This window comes from Fringilla coelebs, assembly GCF_963513975.1.
Source record: "Fringilla coelebs genome assembly, chromosome: 1".
In the NCBI taxonomy this organism is placed as follows: Eukaryota; Metazoa; Chordata; class Aves; order Passeriformes; family Fringillidae; genus Fringilla; species Fringilla coelebs.
The window spans coordinates 104018277-104043177 of NC_140028.1; the positions used below are offsets into that span (position 1 = coordinate 104018277).

The 24901-nt window shown below is 35.5% G+C and overlaps 1 protein-coding gene across 1 annotated transcript in view; it reads right to left on the reverse strand.

Annotated features, from left to right (window-relative positions):
* LOC311166891 (solute carrier family 12 member 7-like) overlaps positions 1 to 24901 on the reverse strand; it is a gene marked incomplete at its 5' end in the record, with an annotated part of 71362 nt that overhangs the window by 37522 nt on the left and 8939 nt on the right. The window contains 8 exons of the mRNA XM_084227115.1: positions 1310 to 1477; positions 5645 to 5856; positions 8783 to 9024; positions 11106 to 11236; positions 13438 to 13492; positions 14226 to 14372; positions 17481 to 17603; positions 19741 to 19835. Of these exons, the coding sequence (XP_084083241.1) occupies positions 1310 to 1477; positions 5645 to 5856; positions 8783 to 9024; positions 11106 to 11236; positions 13438 to 13492; positions 14226 to 14372; positions 17481 to 17603; positions 19741 to 19835 (1173 nt within the window). The remainder of the gene's footprint in view (positions 1 to 1309; positions 1478 to 5644; positions 5857 to 8782; positions 9025 to 11105; positions 11237 to 13437; positions 13493 to 14225; positions 14373 to 17480; positions 17604 to 19740; positions 19836 to 24901) is intronic.

Sequence of the window (24901 nt, forward strand, 5' to 3'; positions counted from 1 at the left end):
TCAAAGATTACCAATGGAGCAGGCTACAGAAGCATATTATAATCCTGCACAAATCCTCAATTTATACCTTCATTTTATTCAGAAATCTGTGTTACTATCCACTTGAGTAAGAAAATCCTATAAAGGTCAGTAAAAAGACAGATAAAAAAAATATTTTTCAAGAAATACTTCAGAATCTTTCTTGAAATGAAGAAATACATGGAGTAGCAATTTTGCTACTAGGGATAAATGTTATAAATTAATAGGGACTCAGAAATTTTAGCCAGTATGACCTAATGCACTAACTTTCTACTAAACAGACCATCATAATAACAAGCAAATGAAAGCAAGCAAATCAATAAACTAACAAATAAAACCTTAGAAGCAAAAAAGAAAGGGGCAGGCAAGAAAAAGAATGGTTAGAAAAATCACATGTACCCATGTGTGTGAATCTAAAAAGAGAACAGAATTATTTTGTAGCACATGCAGTGACATGAGGGAAAGAAACCTACAGAATAACTAATTCTGCCATCGCTCCTAGAATTGATCTGACCACTGGAAGCAAAAATATGGAAGCTAATGTCAAGATGTTTCAGTGCAAAAACATTGTCAAACTCCATGGAATAAAACCATAACTATGGGTTCAGATAGGATGAAATTTTGTTAAGAGTCTGAAGTAAAGAAATGGGAGCAGTGGGGTTCAAACAGGGAATATAAAGGGATGATTCCACTTCATAATAAACTACCAAACAGTGCTGCAACTTCTTATTGGAGTTCTATTCTGTTACTTGATATTACAATTACTTCAGCTGGGAGTTTTAAAGAGAAACATGTGTTTTTTTCATTCAAGCATGAGCTGAGGAAAATTAAATACAACTAGTCTAGGCTTGACAAAAGAGCCTAAACAGTTAATGTGGCAAAATATTGGACATGTGAACAAATCCCAGGCAGTTAACCAGGCAGCTTGGACACTGGAAGAATAATTTTAATATTAAACTGTTCTCTCAGGCCTTTGAAGATTAAAGTGTTATAAAGGCACCTTATTTTGAATAAACATTTAGTAACACATGAGGGTTTTGCTTTCTTTGCAGACATAGAAATGGCCCTTAAACAGATTTCTTGTTTAAGTCCTATAACCTCCAAAAGTCATCAGCCATGACCTATGTCTCCCTAGCACCAGAAGGTTTTATGTACATAACCTCAGACACAGAAACTTGCAACAGCATGAGTCGCCTATAAGACTGGTGAAAATTAAAAAATTTCACATGATTTTTTTTTTCCCCCCAGATACAAGTACACATCCTCATGCAAGAAAAATAGTTGTGTCTACCTGTCACGGATGGGAAATAAATCCCTACAAGCATTGTGAAGTAGGTCGTGATGTCTGTAAAAACATAAGGAAGTCCACCCATTTTTGATTCTTCCGATCCAGCAACTGATGGCTGATCTTTTTTCTCAACTATTGATCCTTTTTCTGAATAGGCACTCCAGAGATTATCTACAAGGTGGGGGAGAAAAAAAACAGTGTCATCTCTCTGTTTCAGGATATCAACTAATGAGAATGCAATAATCCTAGGAATCAGATGCGTTTTTCTTACACAAAAATCATGATGCTTCACAGTATAATTAATACCAATTGTAACAGGTGGGCAGTCCCATCCATGCTAGTAAAAATGCAGTAGTGTGAGATGTGTCCTGCAAAATTTACTCTTTCTCTAAAGCAAAATATAGTTATTTTATAGAATGTAAGTGTACATTCTACAAATACGTTAAATTCTAATGTATTTGTAGAATGTACACTTACATTGCACAGGCACACAGATGTTCTATTGGGAAAAAATAAGGACCAGGTTAGAGGAATCTTAGTATATACTAATACTTCTTGTTCTTGTATTTTGAGGAGCAGTATGAAAAAGAAATGCTACTTAACAGTAATTTGAGTTCTTTGACATCTCCTGTACAGAATAATCCTGCATAACAGTTCAGGATTCAGCTGTTAATGGCAAAAGATTTCCGTATAGTGACAAAACCAGGATAACCAGACTCCAGAAGATCACTGATAAGCAAAAAAAACCCCAGCAGAATATGGCTCAAATTCCCCAGCAAACTAAGCACATTTGTTTGAAGAGTGATACGTCAAAGAGTAAATTTTGAGATCTTACATATGTGGAAAACACTGGTTTGTGTACTTTGATAAGATTGTGAGAACAGACCACACTGATTCTTATTTGAAAATGAGACAATGTCCTATCATATGTGGGAAAACAAAGGAGATACTTTTCTGGCCTGTCAAGAAGGCAAAGGATTTTACAGCAAGGAAATAAAAAATTCCCATGGACTGCCAGGATGATCGAATAGCCAATTTTCAGACATCCTGAACAGCTCTAGGGAATACAAGTACTGTATTCTAAGCCTTTATAATAGCAAAAAGTAACCTTGAGCACAAAGGAAGATGGACTTTGAACCCCAAGTGGCCAAAGAGAGGGTACTCATACCCACATTAAAAAAAAAAATCTTACAATCGGTAAGCATATATGGAAGTATGCAGGAGAAGCAGAAGAGAAAGCAGAGTAAAGATTAAAAATAAGTATTATTTGCTAAGGAATGCTATGTGTATTACTACAATCAAATGAAGAGGAGTAACAGACTGATCTAGAGATAAGACTGAAGCCATAAGAAGTTAATGAAACAAGAGAATTTTAAATTTCAGGAATTTTAGCAGAGATTTGATGAGTGATGTAAAATAAGACTAGATCTCTAAATTAGCATCTATCTACCCCCTGTGAAACATAAGAAGAAAATCCAAAAATCAGTTTGAATTGCCAATCAAAAGCACTTAAATTCTTAATAACCACTCAACAGCTTGTGTCCTTTATTCAGCATGACACAGGAGTGACAATGACCTGAGCACTGCAATACACACAACTTAACTGTGGAACTGTGCATGCCAGCACATGGATAAAATCGGCTTAGATATTTTGTTGAATAGAAATCATTTTCCCATTTCATAAGAGCTTTCCTATGCTAATTTTCCCAAAAGTGATAATCCAAATGGACTTGAAAGTTAGAGTGAGAAAAAAGAATAACTTTTCAGAAAAGTCCAGACATTTGGCTCTTCCAAGACCATTCTTTGATTGCTAAGGCTCCTCTAGCAGCTAACATTTAGGGTACATACACAAGAACAGGTACAGTGTATCAGACCAACATGCTACCACCACCAGAACAATGTTGATAAAGCTAGTAGCAGAACTGTAAAATTTCTGTTAGGGTTAGAGGTCAGTCACTTGCAGAATGATTTATTATTGTTAGGACAATACTCCCAGAAGGTATAGAAGAGATGAATACTTATTCTATATGAGTGCCCAATAAATGGTATGAGGACTTAGCACACTTCCTGAGACACTCAGTCATGGCATCTGAATATTCCTAGTCACAGCTCAAGAAACTTTAATGTCCAGAGCCTGCAGCTTCACACAAGTAAAGTCTTTTTTTTTTTTTATTAAAGTCTTCACACAAGGCAGAAAATTCATCAAGTGGAAGAAAATTCTCCTTGAGAAAACTCTGCCACGAGAGCTCAAGCTTATGCTAGATATCACAATGTGTGCTCACACTCAACAAGTAAGACACCTAGTTGTAGCAGTAGGTGTAACTAGGATAGTGAAATGCATTGTTATGGAGCAGCTCTTGTTCAGAGAAATGTTATTCACTGAACAAAGGCAGAGCACATATTTTCAAAAGCAGGAAAAGCAGTACTCAGCCTGAAATCTCCAAGAACACTGAAATACCTGACTTTGACGTGAAATAGTATCAATACCCAAGGACAAATGGAAGGCCATTTCTTTAAAAGTGTTTCAGGGAGATACAGAAACTAATGACTCATGAGTAGCATCTCTACAGGAACAGTCAATAGCAGTTGATTGAGGCAATAATCGTGGAAATTTCTGAGAAACTATTCACAGTTATTCTTTAGTTATTCACAGTTTTTCTTTAGTTTTGAGTTAGCCTCAACTCAGCTTTTGCAAAAGAAAATTGTCAGAAGTATTCAAATTCCTTAAGATAAACATAAATGAAGGAAATCCACTTGGATCAGTCCATCTATATTGCCCATGTTATTAAAATATTCCTCACACAAGGAATCTACACGAGACATTGGATAAGAGGAAATCTCCTCACATGGATTTAAAAAAAACAGTTCAAAGACAGAAAACAACAGGTAAAAGTAAATGGAAATACAGCTTTGTAATGCAGAAGAGCCACCAGGAAACTTCTACAAGAATGACCATCATAATGTAACCAGTGCTATTCAGTACACTCAAACAGCCCAAAAATAGGAGCTAGCACCAAGATGAGAGACTGCTGGCAATTCTCAGTTAATTCAAAGTTGTAGAAGGAAAAACAGCTGCAAGGAACTTAAATAAAAAACAAAACCAAACAAAAAACTTATCAGATTCCATGATTAAACATAATGGAATTGATGAAATTCACTACACATAAGCAAAGAGCAGTGAATACTGGAAAGCAATGAGCTTTCAGAAGACTGCTGGTCTTTAGAGATCTTAACATTATGTGAGAAAAAAATAGCAAAATATACTTTTATACAGGATTGCTTGTTGAATGAAACATTAAACAGTAAATGGAACAAAGGAAAAAAAATAGTACTCAGCCTGAAACCTCCAAAAAGTAAAAGAACAATTTAAATCTTACAGGGTTGCAAAAAATTGTAACATAAAGCTAACTTGTGAGCTGGGGCAGGAAGTACAAAATTATTCATGAAAAATTGTAGATATGCATATGGTAAACCATAAAACTCAGAGAACAAACTCTAAGTTACATTTCTTGTAACAAGCAAATTATTTCATTTTTCATTGAGAAAATTATTTTTTTAAAAACCACAGATTCAGAGAAGCCTATGTTTCATTTAGTATCTTTTAATGTATTTGTACACTTTATATGTGATATTTTAAACTGGAGTACTATGGCAGCAGTGACTGTCTAGTGTCCCTATGTAGCATATTTATATAAATCAAACTTTATTTTAAGGAAATGCAAAGAAGAGGTATCAGAGTATCCATTTCATTCCCAGAAACATTATTTGTGCATGAACAATACAAATTATTACACATTTAAGATGAATCCTGTGACTTGCTGCAATCTGAATTCCAAGCTGCCACAACCATACAGATCTGTAAAGAGAATAAAATCTATACACTTCGTAGACTGTTCTTCTCTAATTCAATCACTAACTTGTACACATTGGACAATCCACAGATTTTCATTCTCATTGCGCCACCTGTGAACTGGAAACAAGTTCTCTCTCAGGAGAGTTTGAATATATATTAATGAATGGCTTGTTGAAACGTGTGTTTGGCATACACATTAAAAAAAAAAAAAAAAAAGCTGTGATGAGCACTTTATCACCTTTTTGATTGAACAATGGCTTTTGAAAGAGTACCTATAAAACTCCAATTACCCCCAAATTAAAGCACTTGATACTAAGATTCTAAAACAAGGTTCTTTTATAGGAAGAAGCATGCTCAAGGTAGCAATCTTTCACACAGACTACAGGTAAAGTAACAGTGATGGACTAGACCACTATATTACTGACCAGCCATTGGCCAAATTAATAATGTCCAAAAACTTTTAAATCACTGTGCTTCCAACTTACCAGTTAGAACTCCACTCATTATTCCTGGAATTCCTTGAATTTCTGTTACATTATTGAGACTAAAGTAGTCATCACATGTAGCATTAAGCAAAGAACTATCACAGAACAGGTGCCACAAAGGTGTAGTCTTTGTTTCATTATTGCTTTCAGTAAATTTGGCACAGACATCAAAGCTGCGTTTTGACAAGGTACGGTTTCCAAGGAGACAGATACTATAAACAAGAAAAATAAAATCAGTGTTCCTTCAATACAAGGCTGTGAATTAAGCCATTTTTTGTCCATTTTGACCTCTTCAGAAAACTGTTATTTACACTATCTACCTTAAGGCCTACACTACACCTACTAAAACAGTATATAGTATCTACATCTAAAACTATCATCAATAGTCTTTAAAATATGGATCAAATATTTCTTATGGTATTGGCAGCTATTTTGCCTTCTGATTTGTTCTTCAGAAAGTATAATCAATTTAAGCAGCTTGACTACTAAATAAAAGCAATTATGATGCATTCAGTCCTACAAGAAAGAAGTAAAATTAAGTAATACTTTATAAACTTAATTAAAAGATGAGTCAGATGAAGAAAATATAAAAGTGCGATTAAGCAAGTAAACCAATCTCTTCCTTTTCAAGCAACTGAAAACTTTAGATGATCCTCAAAAACATTACAATCCAAAAGGTAGGAAATAAGCCAGGAAGACTGTCGGAACTCAGGACATCCTTTTGGGAGTCCGGAATTGCTGGGACCCCTGCCAGGGGGCTCAGAGCGTTTGGCACACAGCTCAGAACACCAGTGGGTTTGATTATGAACTGTGGAGCAAACTGCCAGCTTTACAGGAAGATCTAAAAGCCACAGCAGTTTAAATAGTGTAGTAATAAAGTTATCACAGGGTGTAAATGTAGGTTTTGGGATTTTTAGTATAGGGGTTTTTGGGGACAAGATGGAGGGACTTGGGCATGTCTAGCCTTTCTTCTTCTTCTTCTTCTTCTTCTTCTCTACCTCTATCTTCAGTGGTGATATTGGCACTTTTAGATTGGTTTAGAGTAGAAGCTCACTGTCTAACAGAGGTGATAGGTATTGGAAAATAATTGTAAACATGTTACATGTAGTTTTTAGTATAGAAAGATAACACCACCCTAGGGGCACGCAGAGAGTCTCAGACTGTCCAGTTGAGCAGACCTCGGCTGGGCAGGAGGAAAATTTTACAGACAAGATATAATAAACAATTCCAAGACTGAAAACTGAAGAGCTTCAACTCATCCTTTGAACACGCAGGCTGAAGCAGAGACTTTTAACACATCTCGGGGTTGCAAAGCCCAGCGATCTTCCGAGAGAAGATTAAACAGCAAAATTTAACAAGAGTGATGGGAGTACAAATTAAAGAATCATGTATTGGGAAGCAAATTTTTTTTTTCAGGAATGAAAGAGAATTAGAAAAGTCAGAACAGGTGTCAAAAGCAAATTCCTACCAGTAGAGTACATTAAGAATCTAGGTATATTTCTTTGTTGAACTATACAAAAGATGTTTAAGATTCCAGGCTTGCTTAAAAATGGAATGATATAGCTCTTTGAAGACAAAAGAAGGAACATCAAATATAACACGAGGGTTAGGCAGATACACCAGCACAGCTTCAAGGTATTGCATCTCATAGAATTTGAGCAGATTTAACAGAAAATTGTTGCTACAGAGATCATCCTGTCACTTGCCTTGCTTATTTTTCTTTTTAATTGCTACTGATTTGATGACTGAATAGCACCAGGGTCAAATGATATAAGCAAAGGAAACTTCTTTTAGTTTGATTCAACTGGGAGATCTTGAGGTAAACTATTTTACCACCTACACAGTGGACAAACTTAATGGATGTTAGTGATATCAACCTAACTAACTAGCTAAGTGGAAGCTGTTTTGTTTGGGTTTTCTTAACTACTATCATCAGCTCAGTCTTACCACTACACAAAACTGTACTTGAGTTTCTCATTTTGAGGCTGACTCTTAAATTTAAACCATTATATTTAGTGGAAAATAAACTCTTTCTATTTTTCCCCCCAAAACAATATTACAGTAGCAGCCACATATAAAGTCTTCAGGAACTTGGTAATGAGCCTCACCTATGCTACATATCCACATAAACTCTCTTTTACCTATACAGGTGGCAAAAAGTTATTACTGTTTCCCCTATATACTATATTACTGGAAGTTAGTATAAGAAACATATGTTTTATTCAGAAATATGTCAAAATTTTACATATTACATGTTAAAAAATGTTACACAACAATCCACAAGTACCACTCTAATAGTCAATTTGTAATGTAATAACCAACACTTCAGAGTAATATTGAATTTGTAATAATCATACAGCAAAGGATAACTCTTACTATGAAGTGTCACACAAGATTGAAGTTATCAGCCTATTCTGATCATGTCTTAAGCAATATAATTTTGTTTCCTCTTTCAACAGAAAAATATGCAGAAAAATACAACTCATATAACTGGGTAAAGTAAAATGTAGCTAATGACTGGAGTGAAGAAGTAACTCATACTGAGCTAAGAATTAATCACATCAAGGACCTTGAGAAGCAATGTGTCATGCATAACAATAATATTTTATTTTATTAATGGGAAAGCCTTCACAAACAGAAGTGAATTTAAACACTTCAATGTGTCATTTTTAAGTAGGGAGAAACGGAAGTTTCTAAAATTTCTTTGTAACACAGAAAGTTTAAATTTATGGGTTTTTTATAACTATGGTTAATAGCTACAATGGCTTCTTGACCTTTTTATTTTATTCTATAGGTTTTTAGCTTAAATCTTTAGATAGAGCAGTTACATTTACTGTCAACAAAATGCACCTTCTTGCTCCTTGGGTGTGGATGAAATAACAGCCAAATTTTAAGCACCAAAGAACATTTTCTAGAGTTACCGTATCTTATGAAAAATGAGAGAAATATTCAGATGTGTAGCTCAGAATAACAAATGACTACATTGGTATTTAAACTACATAAACCTACCACTGAAACCAACGTATTTGTATTTTGAAACTTTGCTTAAAATATGAAATGAAAATATGAACAGTAGCTATTCCCTCCCCACACTTTTTTCCGTTTAAATAACCCACACAACTTCAATATTGCACTTACGCAAAGTCAGGTGGGTCAAAAGCAGTCTTAATAACTCCAGCATATATGGCAATGATGGAAAGAATCACACAGGCAAGGAAGACTAGTGCAAGTTTGTTGACATACTTTACTCCCACAAAAACTACTATGGCCATCAGAATGACAATACATGTTCCATAGACTCTCATGTTGTTCAGCATAGCCTCTGTTTCTTCACCAACATCTGTCACTTTAAATATAGCAGCACTTGGAGAAATATAGGTCTGCAAGAGATATGGTGAACTATCATACATGTAATAATAAACATTTTATTAAATAATTTACTTGAACTATAAAATCTAACCTTCTATACCAGTTTTGCTTTCACAAATGAGTTTAGCCATATAATTTGGGCATCAAGAAACTGTAGAGATAAAGGAAGGAAAAGGGTGAGGGTGAAGAAAAACAAGGTCTAAGAATAGGATACAACTTTTGCTCCAGCTTCTTAACTCCTGTTAAAGAGCTTCCACTCCTCAAATTCATGTGTCTGCCAAATAGGAAAAATGGCTAAGGAATTTGGTGGTGGAAGGAAGTAAAAGACGACAAAACTGAAAGAAAAAACCCAAACCATAAACAGGACTTCTGTTGATTGAAGCAAAATATGAAGAATCAAACAAAAGTATAATAAACTAAAAACGTTTTCAGTATTATAGACCCTATATAATACTTCATAAAATTTTAATCTTGCAATAGCACAATTTAAGATTATTGTGAAGAAGCTTAGTCATGTGCTAAATCAGACATTTCAAACTACTGCAATTTCAAATAAGATTCTCTTACAGATCTTTCTTTCTTAAAGTTTGGTGTGTTCTACTTGAAAAGGAGTTGGAAACTCTTAATAGCATTTATACTGATAAATGCGTGTGAGAAGATAAACTCGTCTGTAGTTCTGAGACATTAGTGTACTACACTACCCAGCAATATCTATATGCCTTTTCCTAGCACCCCTAAAAACACCCCTCTCTGCTCAGCTACCAGGGCTTGAATATTAGGCTTGAGGCAACTCCAGTCCTTCAAAAAAACTGATCAAATTACTATTTTTCAATAATATAATTTCTGAAGGCAGGAAGAAACTTTGAGGAGGCTGCTGTGATGAATTCATAAACAAAATCCAAAAATGGACATTGACAATAATTTACCAGAATTTTCTTAAATTAATTTTAAGTTTAGTAAACTACAATTTACTAGAATGCTGGAAGGTATGGAAATTGTCACATCATGATGGAAGAAAAAGAAAGCAAACTAAAAAAATTATTACAGATAAAGTATATATTCTTAGAAAACCCTACACCATGACATTGCAGAAGTTTCAGGCTCTCTATGGAGGTACTCCAGAAGATTTTTTTTTGTGGATTTTGTTGCCCTGCTGTTCAAAGCCTTTGCCAGGGAAAACTACAGGCAGATGACTGATTTCTGTTTCTCCAAATAATCCATGCCCCAGTGAAGGAAAAAAACAATACTCATGCCTTGTGGCTATGTCAGGGGTCTATTGTGAGGTCTTTGACAGATAATCTGGGCAGCATTTTACTTCAGATTCTGTAGCTGGATCCCATACATTTTTATTAGCAACACAAACCCAGCATGACCCTCTAATAGGGAGAACAGTACACCAAATTCAATCCACAATTCAACATGTGCTCGTGTTACTACACTAAATCAGACAAAAGCCAGATCAGATCACACAAGCAAGCATTAGTGAATACTATCTCTAATTTATATGCAAAAAGACCTGGATTTGATTACATGGATCATAGTAAGTAACAAGGAAGAATTCTTAAGTATCTCCTGCACTTATCTTCAGTTTCTGAATTGATAACTGATTATTGGCCCCTCCTGGAAGAAGCAAAGCCATAGTAGGGCCACTGCCACACAGGCAGACTTCCACAGCATCTTTGCAAACATATGAAAATTCAAAGCCAGTAGTTGAGAAATGAGGAAATGTGATAGATTATTATTGCCTTATCACAGATATGCCCTTCATGTTCACCACAACTTTTCACCGAGCAGCAGTGAGTTACCCTGGTAATGCTTTCCAACTGTTATTTGGAAAGAGAAGATTTCTGCTTCGTTCCCACATTATATAAAATAAAAATACATCAAATAGCATTTAATTTATTTTTGTATTGCTGATAAGAATTTAACTTCCTCAAATTGTCACAAGAATAAATATCAACATCCCGAAAATGTAGTATCAAAACATTAACAATCACCAAACTAGAATGCATTTTATATCATTAAGAAAATTCATCAGCAATATCCTGAAACAGCCCAAATACATTTACTCTTAATAGAGACTAGTACTTACCAATAAAATTTCAATGGTACCAAGAATGTACATTGCTCCTGCAAAGGTTGTGCCCAAGTAGAAACAAAGTCCAACTGCTCCACCAAACTCTGGCCCTAAAGATCTTGAAATCATGTAGTAAGAGCCTCCAGCTGTGAATTTAACAAAACAAAATACAACAGAACAAAAAACAAAAACAAACAAAATCTCAAAACAAACAAACAAACAAAAACACCTCCAGTACTCCAGATTAAGGATGGCAGTAGAAAACAAAAATTTGCATCATTCAGTCAACATAATCAAGATGACCACTGCAGGTGTCTCCACTGACATGCTGATGACAAGACTGTAATACATGTCTATACCATCTAGATAGTTAGAATGCACATTTCAAGATTGAAGTCCCCATGTGCATTGTCTGTGGAACAGAAAGCAAAGACCGAAGAAAGAAGAGGAAGGAAAAATTCCACAAGCTAAACAAAAGTAAATTAAAAAAGGATATACAGGTATTAATAGATATGAATAAATTTTTAGCTTCTAACCTTAAGCTGTTCCCCATCAAACAATAAATTTCCAAAGTAATTGCTTTATGAGACAAGGACAAAACAGATTATTTTCTACTGATTCTTTCTATTTTCTGTATACTAAACCATTGCCACTTTCACTATGGTTCACAGTTTTTTAGTACTGTTTAAAGGTGTCGGGAAGGGATTGCTTTTTCTTGTCCACATATATAATGTTCACTTTTACCCTGAGTTCTCCAATTCTTCTCACTCGTATTTTCCATAGGTATGCATCATCTTTCTTTAAGTCATAAACTACACCAACACCCTCCTATTTCCATTGCACTATTTGCCTTTTAATAAGGCTCTAAATTTCAAGCTCATCTCTTTCTTTTAGAATGTCAACCAACTCACTCAAAGCAAACTCTTTTCTCTGGTTCCCTCTCCATCTACTCTTAAATTCAGGATTTTTTGTCCTGCTTGTGGAAAGAAAGAGACAGAGAAAAGATGTGTGCAATTTTAAATAACATATATCAATGTGAAGGGTCTGAAGCTGTTTTTCATAGAATCATTAAAATTGGAAAAGACCTCCAAGATCATTAAGTCCTATCATTGACCTAACACTACCAGGTCAACCACTACACTCTGCCCCTAAGCACCACACCTCCTTGTTCTTTGAACACTTCCAAGGACGATGATTCCCCCATTCACCTGGGCAGCCTGTTCCACAGACTTCAGTGTTTCCAATATGAATGAATGAGAAACTAAGACAGATATTATGATGCATCACCAATCCTTTTACTAAATATAATGAATGCTCTTGCATATAAAGGCAAAATAAAGGATCCTGCTGCTTAGGTCTCCTTCAATCCTAGGTTCTTATCTGTGTTTTCTGCCTTCTCCATATATTCCAGGACAAGCATCATTTCTCTAAGAAACTGGCACCAACAGCAAAAAAAAAGTGAAAATTAAGACCTGTCTCATGTAAGAACTGCAGGCTTCAAAGTCTGTGGGAGATGTTAAACAAAACCATTAGGATGAACTTTAAAAATATGAGGGAAACTAGAGCAAAACATTTTAGTTATCTGCATACTGATTTGAATAACTCAATTTTATTATAAAACACAAGTATTTTAAACAAAATTGTCTATTGATTTTTTATTTCATATATGTATTCATGAAATACAATTATAATACAATTACTCTACATCCTACACAAATTATATCTTTTACTTTTATTATAGCCCAACAACTTCAGTTTAAGTTCAGAGTTCATACCAGTATCTGAACACCAGAACTATCAATTATAGTGCTGAGAAACTGAAAAGGGTAAGAGCTTCAAGAGCTAACTGATTGTGCAACTAAAAAAAAAAATCCTCTTACTTTATGAAGCCAAATCAATTTATCAATCTATACTGAAAATTTAAAGAGATGGGCAGAACCTAGAGTGTTTATGCAGAAAAATATTTTTGCCATGAGACCAGTTACTATTCTTGCAGAAAACCAGACAACTAACTCCAGCGTTTAGCTGGAATGTAGGAAAATTCAGGAGAGAGAAAAGTAGTACCCTTATTTGTAAAGAAATTTGCTTTGTGTGAAGACCAGTCTCCATTAATTCAATTTATAACATCTTATCTTTGATTAAAACAGGATCAAATGACTGATGACAAAGATGTGCTACAGATTGTAATTCCCAGACCAGTCTTAAAGACTGTCTCTCACATTAAAAAGTTATTTATAAAATCAATTAAAAGAAAAAATGCATTTGGTACAAAAGCATTACTTATGATACCCAGCTTTAAACTTCCATTATTTAAGAATTTACCATGTAAGATAAAATTCCTCATTACCTGGAACTACACCATTTGTTGCTATAGCACTCATTGAAATTGCAGTTAGCATAGTCTGTGGAAAGATGAAATAGAAAAAATTTTAAAAAACAGAGTTCTGGAGATTTTTTTTTAAAGACTGGGCAAAACGGTAATCAAATGGAACTAGATTTCCGCCCCCCCCTCCCCCCCCCCCCCCAAGATGTTTAATTTGGGATATCCATGCAACTCAAGTACTCAATTTTTCAGGCAAAAGATTCAGTTAACTTATACTTGACACAGTCTTTAAAGAAAAACTGGAAGAATACAGACCATTGCATATAATTAAAATAGTATGTTCATTATTTCAATTAAAAAAGTAGTGAAAACTAATTGTAACATAATTATGAAAACATCTAGTAAAGGTCTTATATTCTAAAAAATTATTTTATGGATGCAATGCTATGGGGTTTGATTTGTAGTTTATTATTCAGTTTGTTCTGAAGTTGAAAAAAGCAGAACAGTTCAGATCTCTAAGTTAATAATGAAATATTTGCTAAAGGCTGATTTAATAAAACTTTAAACAAAAGCTTACTTTGATCAACTCAAAATAATTTCCATACTGGTTAGACTGACATGTAGCACTCACTGCTTACATAACCCATTTCTCTAAATTGAACCATATTGGTTAAATATCAGTACAATTTTACCAGTATGATTAAATGCGGTTATTTTTTCCCTGATACGCATACATTAGAAGATGTCAGTACTCTTTCAACAGAGGCTTCGGACAAGAGTTTAAAAAAATAAATAAAATAAGGTTAACTTACACAAGCACAACACATGAACACAATGATGAAAGACTCAAGAACTCCAGCTGTTCCTACAATCCATGTTAAACGCAGGAAAAGGATAACTCCCAAGATGTTTTGCAAACAGGGAAGATATACGCCAATAAAAGTGCCCATTCGTGGACCCTGGAAACAAAGTGAGAACATCAATTCCTTTGCACTAAAAAATTTAAATCTGTAAACACTTTATTCCACAAACACTTATCACAAATGCTCCATGAACAAATGCTAAGTGGAACTGTATGGTAGCTTCAGAGTGTCCAGCTTTGCATATATTCACGTTGTTATATATAGAGAGTTAATTTATGCTATTTGTATATATATGTGTGTATAAAATATTGTAAAAATCCAACTCATGTCCTTGAGCATCCTGGCTGGGAGCAGAGTCCTATTTCTATTCAATTAGTTCCCGGATAAGCTTAAGAATGTTCCCGGATTAGCTTAAGAATGGACCTTGGAGTCAGCATCCCAGAAATGCTTAAGCCTCTCACCAGGCACCTGGGAGCAGATTGCATCTGTCATCTTGAATACTGGCACCACTCTCGATGACATATGAAAGACAACCATATGGACACTGGGACTGGCTTTTGCAGTGAAAGGCCATTCTGGAGGAGCTCAGTCAGTCATTAGGACACCTGGACTTGCTTTGTATCTACATGATCCAGCTCTACATATGAAGGGACACAAAGGACATTCTGTCATTCCCTGGCACCAGGCGGAATATACAGGATATAAGCTGGCTGAATGAGACAGTCCGGGTGAACCACCAGGGAAAGGCTGGCACTCTGTCAGTCGGATCCAGGTTCACCCAGTGCCAAATTCCGGAGTTGACGCTGTCTTGGCTGTGGTGGATTTTTTTTAATTATATTTTGTTATTGATCTAATAAATCTTTGTTAAATTTTTTTTTAATTTGGCTGCAGATTCGATCATTTATAAAAACGTGCTATTTATAAAGAAAATTACTTGAAAAGAGAGAAAACTATTTGTGATAACAAACTCTCTTGTTCCACAGGAATTAGGATGACACCTTGATAGGGATAGGATGGCCCTTTATCTGTTGATCATAACACTTTAAAAACTTTTTCTGAAATACCAGTTACAGGCTAAAGTTAGAGGTTAAAGATAAATTACTACCATAATCAAAATATTATTCATATTCTGCAAAAGGCTGATCACAAATTGCCACACAGCTGGCATAAAAAATTATATTCAACGGTAATTTTAATTTTAAAAAAAGACAGACAAGGTATTAAGACAGAGCATGAAGTAACACAAAGCTGACTACAATTTCTTCTTTTCAAAAATTGTAAAACCTGTCACAATATAGTATATGTGTACTTTTTATTTGCTAGTGATCATTATAGGTCAAGACACACACAAAAACATTCAGGCTTCATCACCAAAGTTTCAGTCTTCTACACTTATGAAGAGAAATCAGGCTTTGAAATACTCTAGTTAAAATCAAGAGTTACACACAGTAGCTTTCCAGTTACACAAGATAATCTTAATTCACATGGGCTGTGAAAAATGGAAATTGATTCAAATAAATAAGCAAGCATTGATGCTTTAGAAGTTATCAAAATTATTAAGAAAACACTAAATTTTCAAGTATGTTTAAGAAACCATAAAGTGCCATTTAGACTATATTTTTTATTTTTAGCATCTTGGGCATGTGCAGCATCAACTCCACTGTCTCAATCATGCCATTAAAAATGCTACTCTGACAGGCTACTATTTAACTATCACAATTTCAGAAATGAAATTAAGACACATACATAAAAATTGTGTTATCAGGCCACCACATGAAGCACAAACAAGATCAAGTGCAAGTGAGGGTATGATGTTCATTTGTCCATAGTCAGCTCCAGAGGGAGTAATATGGTGCTGCATTGACTAAAATCTCTACACAGCAGCTGAACAGACAACAGGGTTCACAGTAAGGAACGTGTGAGAAGATCAGCATTACTTTTCTCACATCTGAAGCTTATCTTCAGATGAGATGAAACAAATATAGATCAAGCACAACTAGACAAACAGAAAGAAAACACACCCATGAACAAATGCAGGATAAGCAAAAAGTTAAACAAACAGCTGGACTTTATCGCTGACCCTTGCCCACTGTCCTGGTGTCAACTTCCACTCAAAAGCTGCCTTCCAGTCAAATGAGCTGCTGTTCTAAGCTTATTTTCAAACATATTTTTATCTCTGTTTTTTCTGCTCTGTGCTCATTTTCCTTTTTCTCATTCTCACATACTTCTCCTTTTTTCTTCATAGCTCAGCCTATAAATTCAGTAGCAGGACCCCTTCTCCTACACAAAGACAGGTGACTCCCAGCACTGCCCCTTCCCAGCATCTACCTTAATTTTCTTAGTTTCAGTCACCATGCTCACCATGCAGCTCAACATTCCTCCTTTGCCTATACATTCTTATACTCTGTCAGGTCACATGCTTTAATCCTAGCTTTCTCCTTCAAAATCAGCCTCTCCTAACAGAGGGGTCAATCCAACATGCCACTGCAGACTCCAACTATTGCATACATTCTACTTCTACAGACACAGATACACATTTTGGGTATCCAGTAGACAGACAACCCTTGATGAATTAGTTGACTTCTAGCAAGTGTGTTTAGCAATGTGTCACACAGAGCATATGACTTCCCCTCCCCCAAGTATAATATTTTTGATGTTTGCAACAAAGTGTTTTCTTGGAACGAAGCCATTAAGTTTTAAAAACACTCCAACACACAAAACCAAGACAGCTACTCAAAAAAACTACTACCATGTTAAGAGGTGCAAATATGCTTATAGAATTAAAAGAGTGACCTGTTTCATCTCAAATTTGCCTTAATATAACTACCTAAAAACCTAGGCAGTTAAAATATAGTAATAAACCTGCAAAAAGTCCTACTGTACACACGCTACAGGTAGGTAACAGGTACTGATGCTTGCACAAGTTCACAAGGAAGAAGAAAAGAAAGGAAGAAAAAACTGGGTGTACTCCATGTTTCCGATCCTAGCTTTGCACATGTTTTACCTAGGGGTTTTAAAGCACAGTTTTGCTAAAACATGCTAACAAGTATATCAAATTAACACAAGTCTGGATGCAAATGCTTCAGTTCTAAACATGGTATTACAAACCTCAGTCCCATTTTTAGGCGTCCACATATTCTCAGGTTGAAAAATGAACCTCTTATAGCTAGCTTTATCTCAATAAATTATTAGAAATCTAAATACCTTGACTTCCTTTCGTTTGCTGTCTTCATCTGCTTCATGTTCCACCACTCCCTGAGTCAGATTAGTGTAGTTTGCTAGTTTATTCAGAAGAGATGACACCATGGGGTTACTATCCATTTCTTCCTGTTGGGTTTTGAAGAATACTGCATTTATTAAATAAATTTTCTTTTTAAGTCATCATTTTATGATACTGCTGCAAACATAACAGGTCAGCCCTGATTCAGCCAAATAAAAAAAATAGCATGACAGAATACCAGTCAGCTTTCAACCAACAAGAAAGTTCTATTATTTCTAGAAGTTTAACTCTACATAGCAATGTTGCACCATTTCTTTAATATTTTCTACACTACCTTACAATATGCAACTGGAATATAAGGAAAACCTAGAGAAATCCCACTGTAATTTTAAAAATCTATTTTTATCCCAGCACAGTCTTTAGTGGATTGTACTGGTAGGGTTGAGTCATTATGGTGTTTTTCCAGCACCTTGCTTGTGTTTAGAAAGTGACTTCAAATGATTTCTCAAGCACTAAAGTACTTAAGTACCTCTCTGAAGTCTAGTGCTGCAGGCTTACATATTTTATCTTACACCAGGCATACTACTTCCAAAATGTTAACTTGTTGAAAATAGCCACACATATATAACATATAATTGCACATATGTAATAGCATCTGACACAGAAGTCAGCCCATCTTTCTTTACTGCTACAAAACAAAAGCATGCTAAAACATATCAGACAATCCAGAAGAATATACAACACTAGAATTCCAAGAAAAATGGATCCAAGAGAATTCAATTAAATACAAAAAATTGTACACTGGAAAGAAGACAAGAGATCAGGGTGACAAACACAGACAAGAAGTAAAGTATGGGAGATTAGATAATGATAATGGTTCATAACAGTCAAACTTCTTTTTAGCGGTTTATACAACTCTCACATCTGAAAACACAAGAAAAACAAGATTATAGGAAACAGTCTGAAACAGACATAGTATCAAAAAACTTCACCATAACCAGCAGCGATGAAACAGTCTGAAACATACACAGTATCAAAAAACTTCACCACAACCAGCAGCGGTGAAGTCACTAGAAGGCTTTCAATGCGATTCTGTTAATGGCAATATCTATAACTTGAGATATGTCAAAACAATGGCTTTATATCAGTTGATTTAATGTAAGCCATGTTTCAAAATAACAGATTCAGGACAAAAAGCAGCTATGGCCATATTATCATCACTGAGGAATACAGCAACTAATTTGAACCACATAAAGTTTTGGAAATGGCTTTATGGAATAGAGCTTGAAGGAGAAAAATTCAATGAAAGAACTTTAACACCATCATTCCTGTCAAAAAATACTATAACATTGCACACATGACAAAAAGACAATTAATGATCAACATTACTTTGATCCTTAACAAAATTTTCTCTAAAACAGTGAAAAATAGTAAATATACATTATTTGGGTCACGCACAGGTGAGATGAAAGACCATGTCCTCTGTGCAAAGATATTTGAAAGGAAGAAAAGAGAAATGTAAGAGAACAAAAAGAAAATATTGAGAAGAATGAAACAGTAAGGTAGCTAAACAATGTTGGAAGCCCCTTGTTTTTGTTAACAGCAAGCATCAGAGCAAGACTAGTTGATGCTGCTAGAGCAGACCAACTAAGGTTTTTACTAGAAATACTACTTAATTGCAAAAGTGGCCCTTAAAAGTACTCATTTAATACACTTTTTTTCAGTAATTTGATTGTAATAATTCAGTTGATTAAAAAGGTATGAAATGTCCATTAATAGAGTAGATATTTACATTAAAAATTGCTATGGTGTGCTCTACATTATAGTTGGACAATACAACTAATCATGGCTTGTAAATTTGTTTTATAGCTTTGCTGCTTAACAAAAAGTCTGTAATTCCCCTGTTGAACAAATTATTTTGCTAATCCTTTTAAAACTGAATACTGCTTTCTTTAAAAAATAGATTTAACTTCCAGTAGCTTTGTCTAACAATGTCTAGATCCTAGCCCAAAAAATTTAAATGCACGAAGACTTATTTCATATCTTCATATCAATGCACACTAATATTTACTGTTCTTGCCTATATACCATTCAAATCCACTGAAATGGAATGTTAGCAGGAACCAAACTATGAAAAAGTTATTAAAACTCATTTTCCCCCCGCTAAATTTTAAGACAGAAAGAAAACAGGTGATTGCTCATCTCCATTAAAGGTAAAATATGTTTTTGGAGTATTTAACTTACCTCAAAGAGAGCCATATTCTTTCCTTCATACATGTTTCCTCTGCTCAATTCTGCACATTTAATAAATGGACTGCTTTCCCTGGCAATCCCATCCCCTAGTGGAAAAGTAACACAATTAAAAACAAGAGGGAAAAAAAAAAAAAGATACATTATACTGTAAAAGGAATAGTCAGAAGACTCTGGTAAGAGCTGGTCCTAAATGACACCATAGGTTGCTGCAAACCCAGTTTTCATCTCAGATATGTGGATGTTAAACATTTAAGGAGATTTAGTTTAACAGTCTAATCTTAGTATAGTCTTCTATCTCTTAACTATTACTCTTTAACACACATACTGATTTCTTCCCTACCTTTTCTAATTTCCCTAAAACACTTGATAATTGCACTACATATAAAGGTTTTGAGTATAGAATAAAACAACCCTCCAGCTAACCTTTTTATAACTTTACTGGCTCCCTCAAAAAATCTCCAGTAGTTGAGGCAGGAATTTATGAAATACAATGCAAAAGGAATTACTTCGTAAAGGTTGTGGGGACCCTTCCATGACATGTTATACTTAATTTATTCCTTATTAAAATATAAATTGCATTAACCTGTAGCTCTACTGACCTGTTCTGGCACACCTCTCAAATAATACAGCATTACTTTCACTGCCTTTCAGCCCACAAACTACAAAAACTATTACATGCTGATACTGTCACAACACTGGCATTTCCAAATAATCTCAACTCCTTGGCTGCACCACTTTGCCTGTGTGCCCTTTTGCCCTTATATGCACAGATTACAGCACTAGCACCTACAGTCTCTTCACTACAGAATCAAGGAACAGTTGCAGAACAAGCTGTACTCTTTTCCCCTGTCTCCTCCCTCTGCTCCCGATACGAAATCCCAGAAGAAAGCTCTGGCAAATGGGTACACTAGTCTCAGCACAACATATTACCTTGGTTGTAAACCAGACAGAAATGTATCTCAGTCCCTCAAACGTAAGAGGGACTGTGGATTTCCCACCACTAATTTCCTACCATTCTTCACAGTATCACTATAGTTTTTGGTATCATGACACATACTATCATAAGAGACATAGAATATAACAACTGTCCTAAAAATTAGGGCTTTAAAATTAGTTCCTCAGTCCAGAGAAGAAATGGTGAGATGAATTCACATATCCAGTATATCTCCTTCTATCTATCCATTATATCTCCTTCTACCCACATCCTCCAACTTTCATTTTTCTGTTTCTCTACAGTCTATATTTGGTCTCCCACTACTTCAAGTCCTACAGCCTGGTTAGGTGCCCCTCTTCCAACAAAGGTTAATGCAAGGTCAGCAGAAGAACACTGTCAACACAAAAGAATCTCCCTCATGAACTAACACCTTGAGATGTTTCACAGTATATGGAACATGCTGGTTTCATGCAAAATTATCTGAAAAATTGGAATTTATGGGCTCCATTTTAATGGACTCCACTGTACTTAAGAAAAAAATTCAATTAGCTTTTTCAGAGACAACAAAGAGCAACTCTGCCCTGAAACAAATACATCCTGATTTCTCTTACCATTTTGCTAAAGCATATGAGTGTTATAAATAAGAAGCTTGACTAGGCCAATATTCAAGCAACAATCAATTTATTAATTAATTATGGTAAAGTATGAGCAAAACAGCGCTGGGTACAGTGGAGGCAGTTTTCCCTCCAACTGCACACCGATATTTGGGCTTACAGGTATTTATGGGGTACTCATAAGCTTTCTCAGCAGTTTCTATTTCTACTTGTTTACATCACAATTCTATACACTATTGTGATTTAGTTTTTCTCAGGATGCGTCCCAAAAAAGGAGGATCTCCAGATGGTGGTGACAGCCTCCAAGATGTTGGTCCAGTTTCCACAAGAACAATGATGAATCCCATGTGGTGAAGTCCAGCTCCCCAGATGTGGATCCCCCTTGTTATTACAATGACTATAAATCTCACAACAGTGATGTCCAGCTTGGTGAAGTTCTAAATCCTTGAGATGATGTCCATCTTCCTTTCTCAAGCTGTTTTTCTCAGTTTTGTTAAGGAGTGAGATAAGCATATTTCCTTTCTATATATTCCAAAGCTATAGTTTCAAGGATACAAGCAATATTTTAAAATTATACTTAAAAAGGTTATTATTGCAGCACTCTTTAAGGCCTGACTACAAGCAAAAAGCAACATCCCGAATGCTGTAATTCAAATGCTCCTAAATTAATCCAGGTTAATTGCAAACAAAAGCTAGGTTCAGAGGCCTTCTTCCATGCTTTACTTTCCTCAGTTAATATTAGAATTTGCAGCTGTCCCATGGTCGGTGTCCACACATATTGCAATCACAAATACACACATTGCCTTTCTGTACCAGACACGAAATACAGCTTTGTATTTCACATGAGCACTAGGATTTCTTGCCTAAGACACTGCATTTTCTTTCCAAGATTTTTGGAATGTGGTTTTTCCTTTGGCTCCATTCCTGAAATCACCCCATTATTTCTGCTGAAGTTTTTATAAGCCATTCATTAAAAGGTACATTCCAAAGTTAAAATAATGTTGCTTGATTTCAGTCTTGCCAAGACCACACTTCTATTGACTTTCTCACCAACTGACATCTGGTATCTGTAATTATTAACTAAATATTAGTACTCCTTTCAGGGTACTTCCAATACCTCCAGAAAGGATTACTCTTCAAAAAGTGAGCTGGGAAATTTCAATTATTATTTTGTATTCATATAGAGGATAATGTCACTGGAGTTACTCCTTCAGTGGGTATCATTAGACTAAACACCAAAAGGGTAGCAAAAAAAAAAAGTTAATTAGTAATCATATTTCTGAAGTTGAAAACTAGAGTTCTGGACATAAAAATCAGTATCTCAGCACTACATAGTATTTTAAATTGCAGGTAGGAGAATTGTGAAGCTGTCCTTTATATGTTTTTATTTCTAAACAGAGTTACTTGGCTTTACTCCACTATGAAAAAGAGCACAGCATCTCTAACAAACATGTCATGTTAAACCCACCTAACAGGCTTCAAACGGGAGAATGAAGAATTTAGGATCTGAAGAACTGGAAACCTATTTCAGTGCTTACAACCAATATTCTGCCTATTTTAAAGCTTTCTGATGATAGTCTTCAAAACAGTCTGGTAGTGATAGACTGCAATAAACTCCTGTTTCTCTAACACAGTTCTCTTTTTGCATTTGTGTATGTTTGGCACAGCAATTTGATAGGTAATGCTGATCATGTCAAATATTATTTTAGCTTCACTTGAAAGAGAATCAACACTGAAAAAGTTACCAAAAAAGCAAACTGAAAAGTACTCTGTCATCTGCAGTTTGTTGACTACTTCTACAATTATAAAATCATTAGGACCATAGAATCATAAAAGCATTAAGGTTGGAAGAGCCCTAAGTCCAAACTTTGACTGAACACTACCATGCCATCCTAATATAGCACTAAGTGCGACATGCAGTCGTATCTTGAACACCCACAAGGATGGTGGCTCTACCACCTCCTTGGGCAGTCCATTCCAATGTTTAACCACCTTTTCAGTAAAAAAAATTCTTCATCATGTCCAGAGCCTACCCTGGTGCAGTCAGAGTCCGTTTCCTCTAGCCATATTGCCAGTTGTATTGGAGAAGAGGCCAATCCCCTACTACAACTCCTTCCACGTAGTTATAGGGAGTGATAAGGTACCTCCAGAGATTCCTTTTCTTCAGGCTGACTGACCCCAGTTCCCTCAGCCACTTGTCATTGGAATTGTGCTCCAGACCTTTCACCAGTTTCATTGCCTTTCTCTGGACACACTCGGCAACTCAATATCTTTCTTGAAGAGAGAGGCCCAAAACTGGACATAAAACACAAGGTGAGGCCTTAACAGTGCCAAGTACAGAGCAACAATCACTTCCCTAGTCCTACTGGCCACACTATTTTCAATAGAGGCCAGGATGCCATTGGCCTTCTTGTCCACCACTGGCTCATATTCAATCAGCTGTTGACCTGAACTCTGAGGTCCTATTTTGATAAGCCCCTTTCAAGCCATTCTTCTCCCAGCTTGAAAAGTTGCATGGGGTTGTTTTGCATGCCTTACTGAACCTCATACATGTACCACAGTGGCTAAACTCCAGCTAACAGCCAGTCTGGAACCTCCCCAGTTTATCAGGACTAACAATAATGATAGAGAACAGACTGTCAACCTCTTCTGCCAGCTCCCCAAGTACACTCTAATGGGTTCCACCCAGCCCTATACACTTGAGAGTGTCTAAGTGGCTCAATGGATCACTGACTACTTTTTCTAGATTATAGGGGGTCAGTTGTGCTCCCCATCCCTCTCTACCAGCTCCAAGGACTAGTCACCATGAGGATAACTGGTCTGTCTGTTGAAGACTGAGGCAAAAAAGGCATCTCATATTTCCTCATCCTTTGTTACACTGTTACCCTTCACAGCCAATAAAGGATAGATTTTCCTTGGTCTTCTTTTTATTAATATATTCATAAAAACACCTATGAAAACCTTTGAATTTTCATCACTGCTGTCAACAAAATCACCTTCATTTCAAATTAAAAACCACCACCTTTTGAAGTATAATTATTTAATATGTCTAGATATACAGTGAATCTTATTAACATGTAAGTTAAATTGACATGTATTATACCACTAGGCAGAAAAAAATAGTTTTAGAATCTCAACACACAGAGAACATCTGTGGTGAAATTAACCAAACAAACTATCTCAATCTTTAGCTCATTCTTTCTTCAAAAGAAGATACAATTGAAAAGAAATGATTCATTGGAAAACCAAAACTAAATTAAGACAGGACTAACACTTTTCACAAATGCTGTAAATCTTGCCCCTCATGTATCAAGTGGACAATAGAAAAAGCTATTTCAGTTACTTCAACTGAGGTAACATGGAACACGAAAAGAGTAAGAACTTTCACTAGTAAGTCTTAAGCCATTTATGGTTTATCTCAGCCCCATCCCCTTGAACTCTAAGAGGAAGTTTTAAGATAGTTAAATCACAGAATCATGTAGGTTGGAAAAGTGCCTTGAGCCCAACCACTGCCAAATTCACCACTAAACAATGTCCCTAAGCACCACACCTACACATATTTTAAACCCCACCAGGGACGGTGACTCAGCCACTTCCTTGGGCA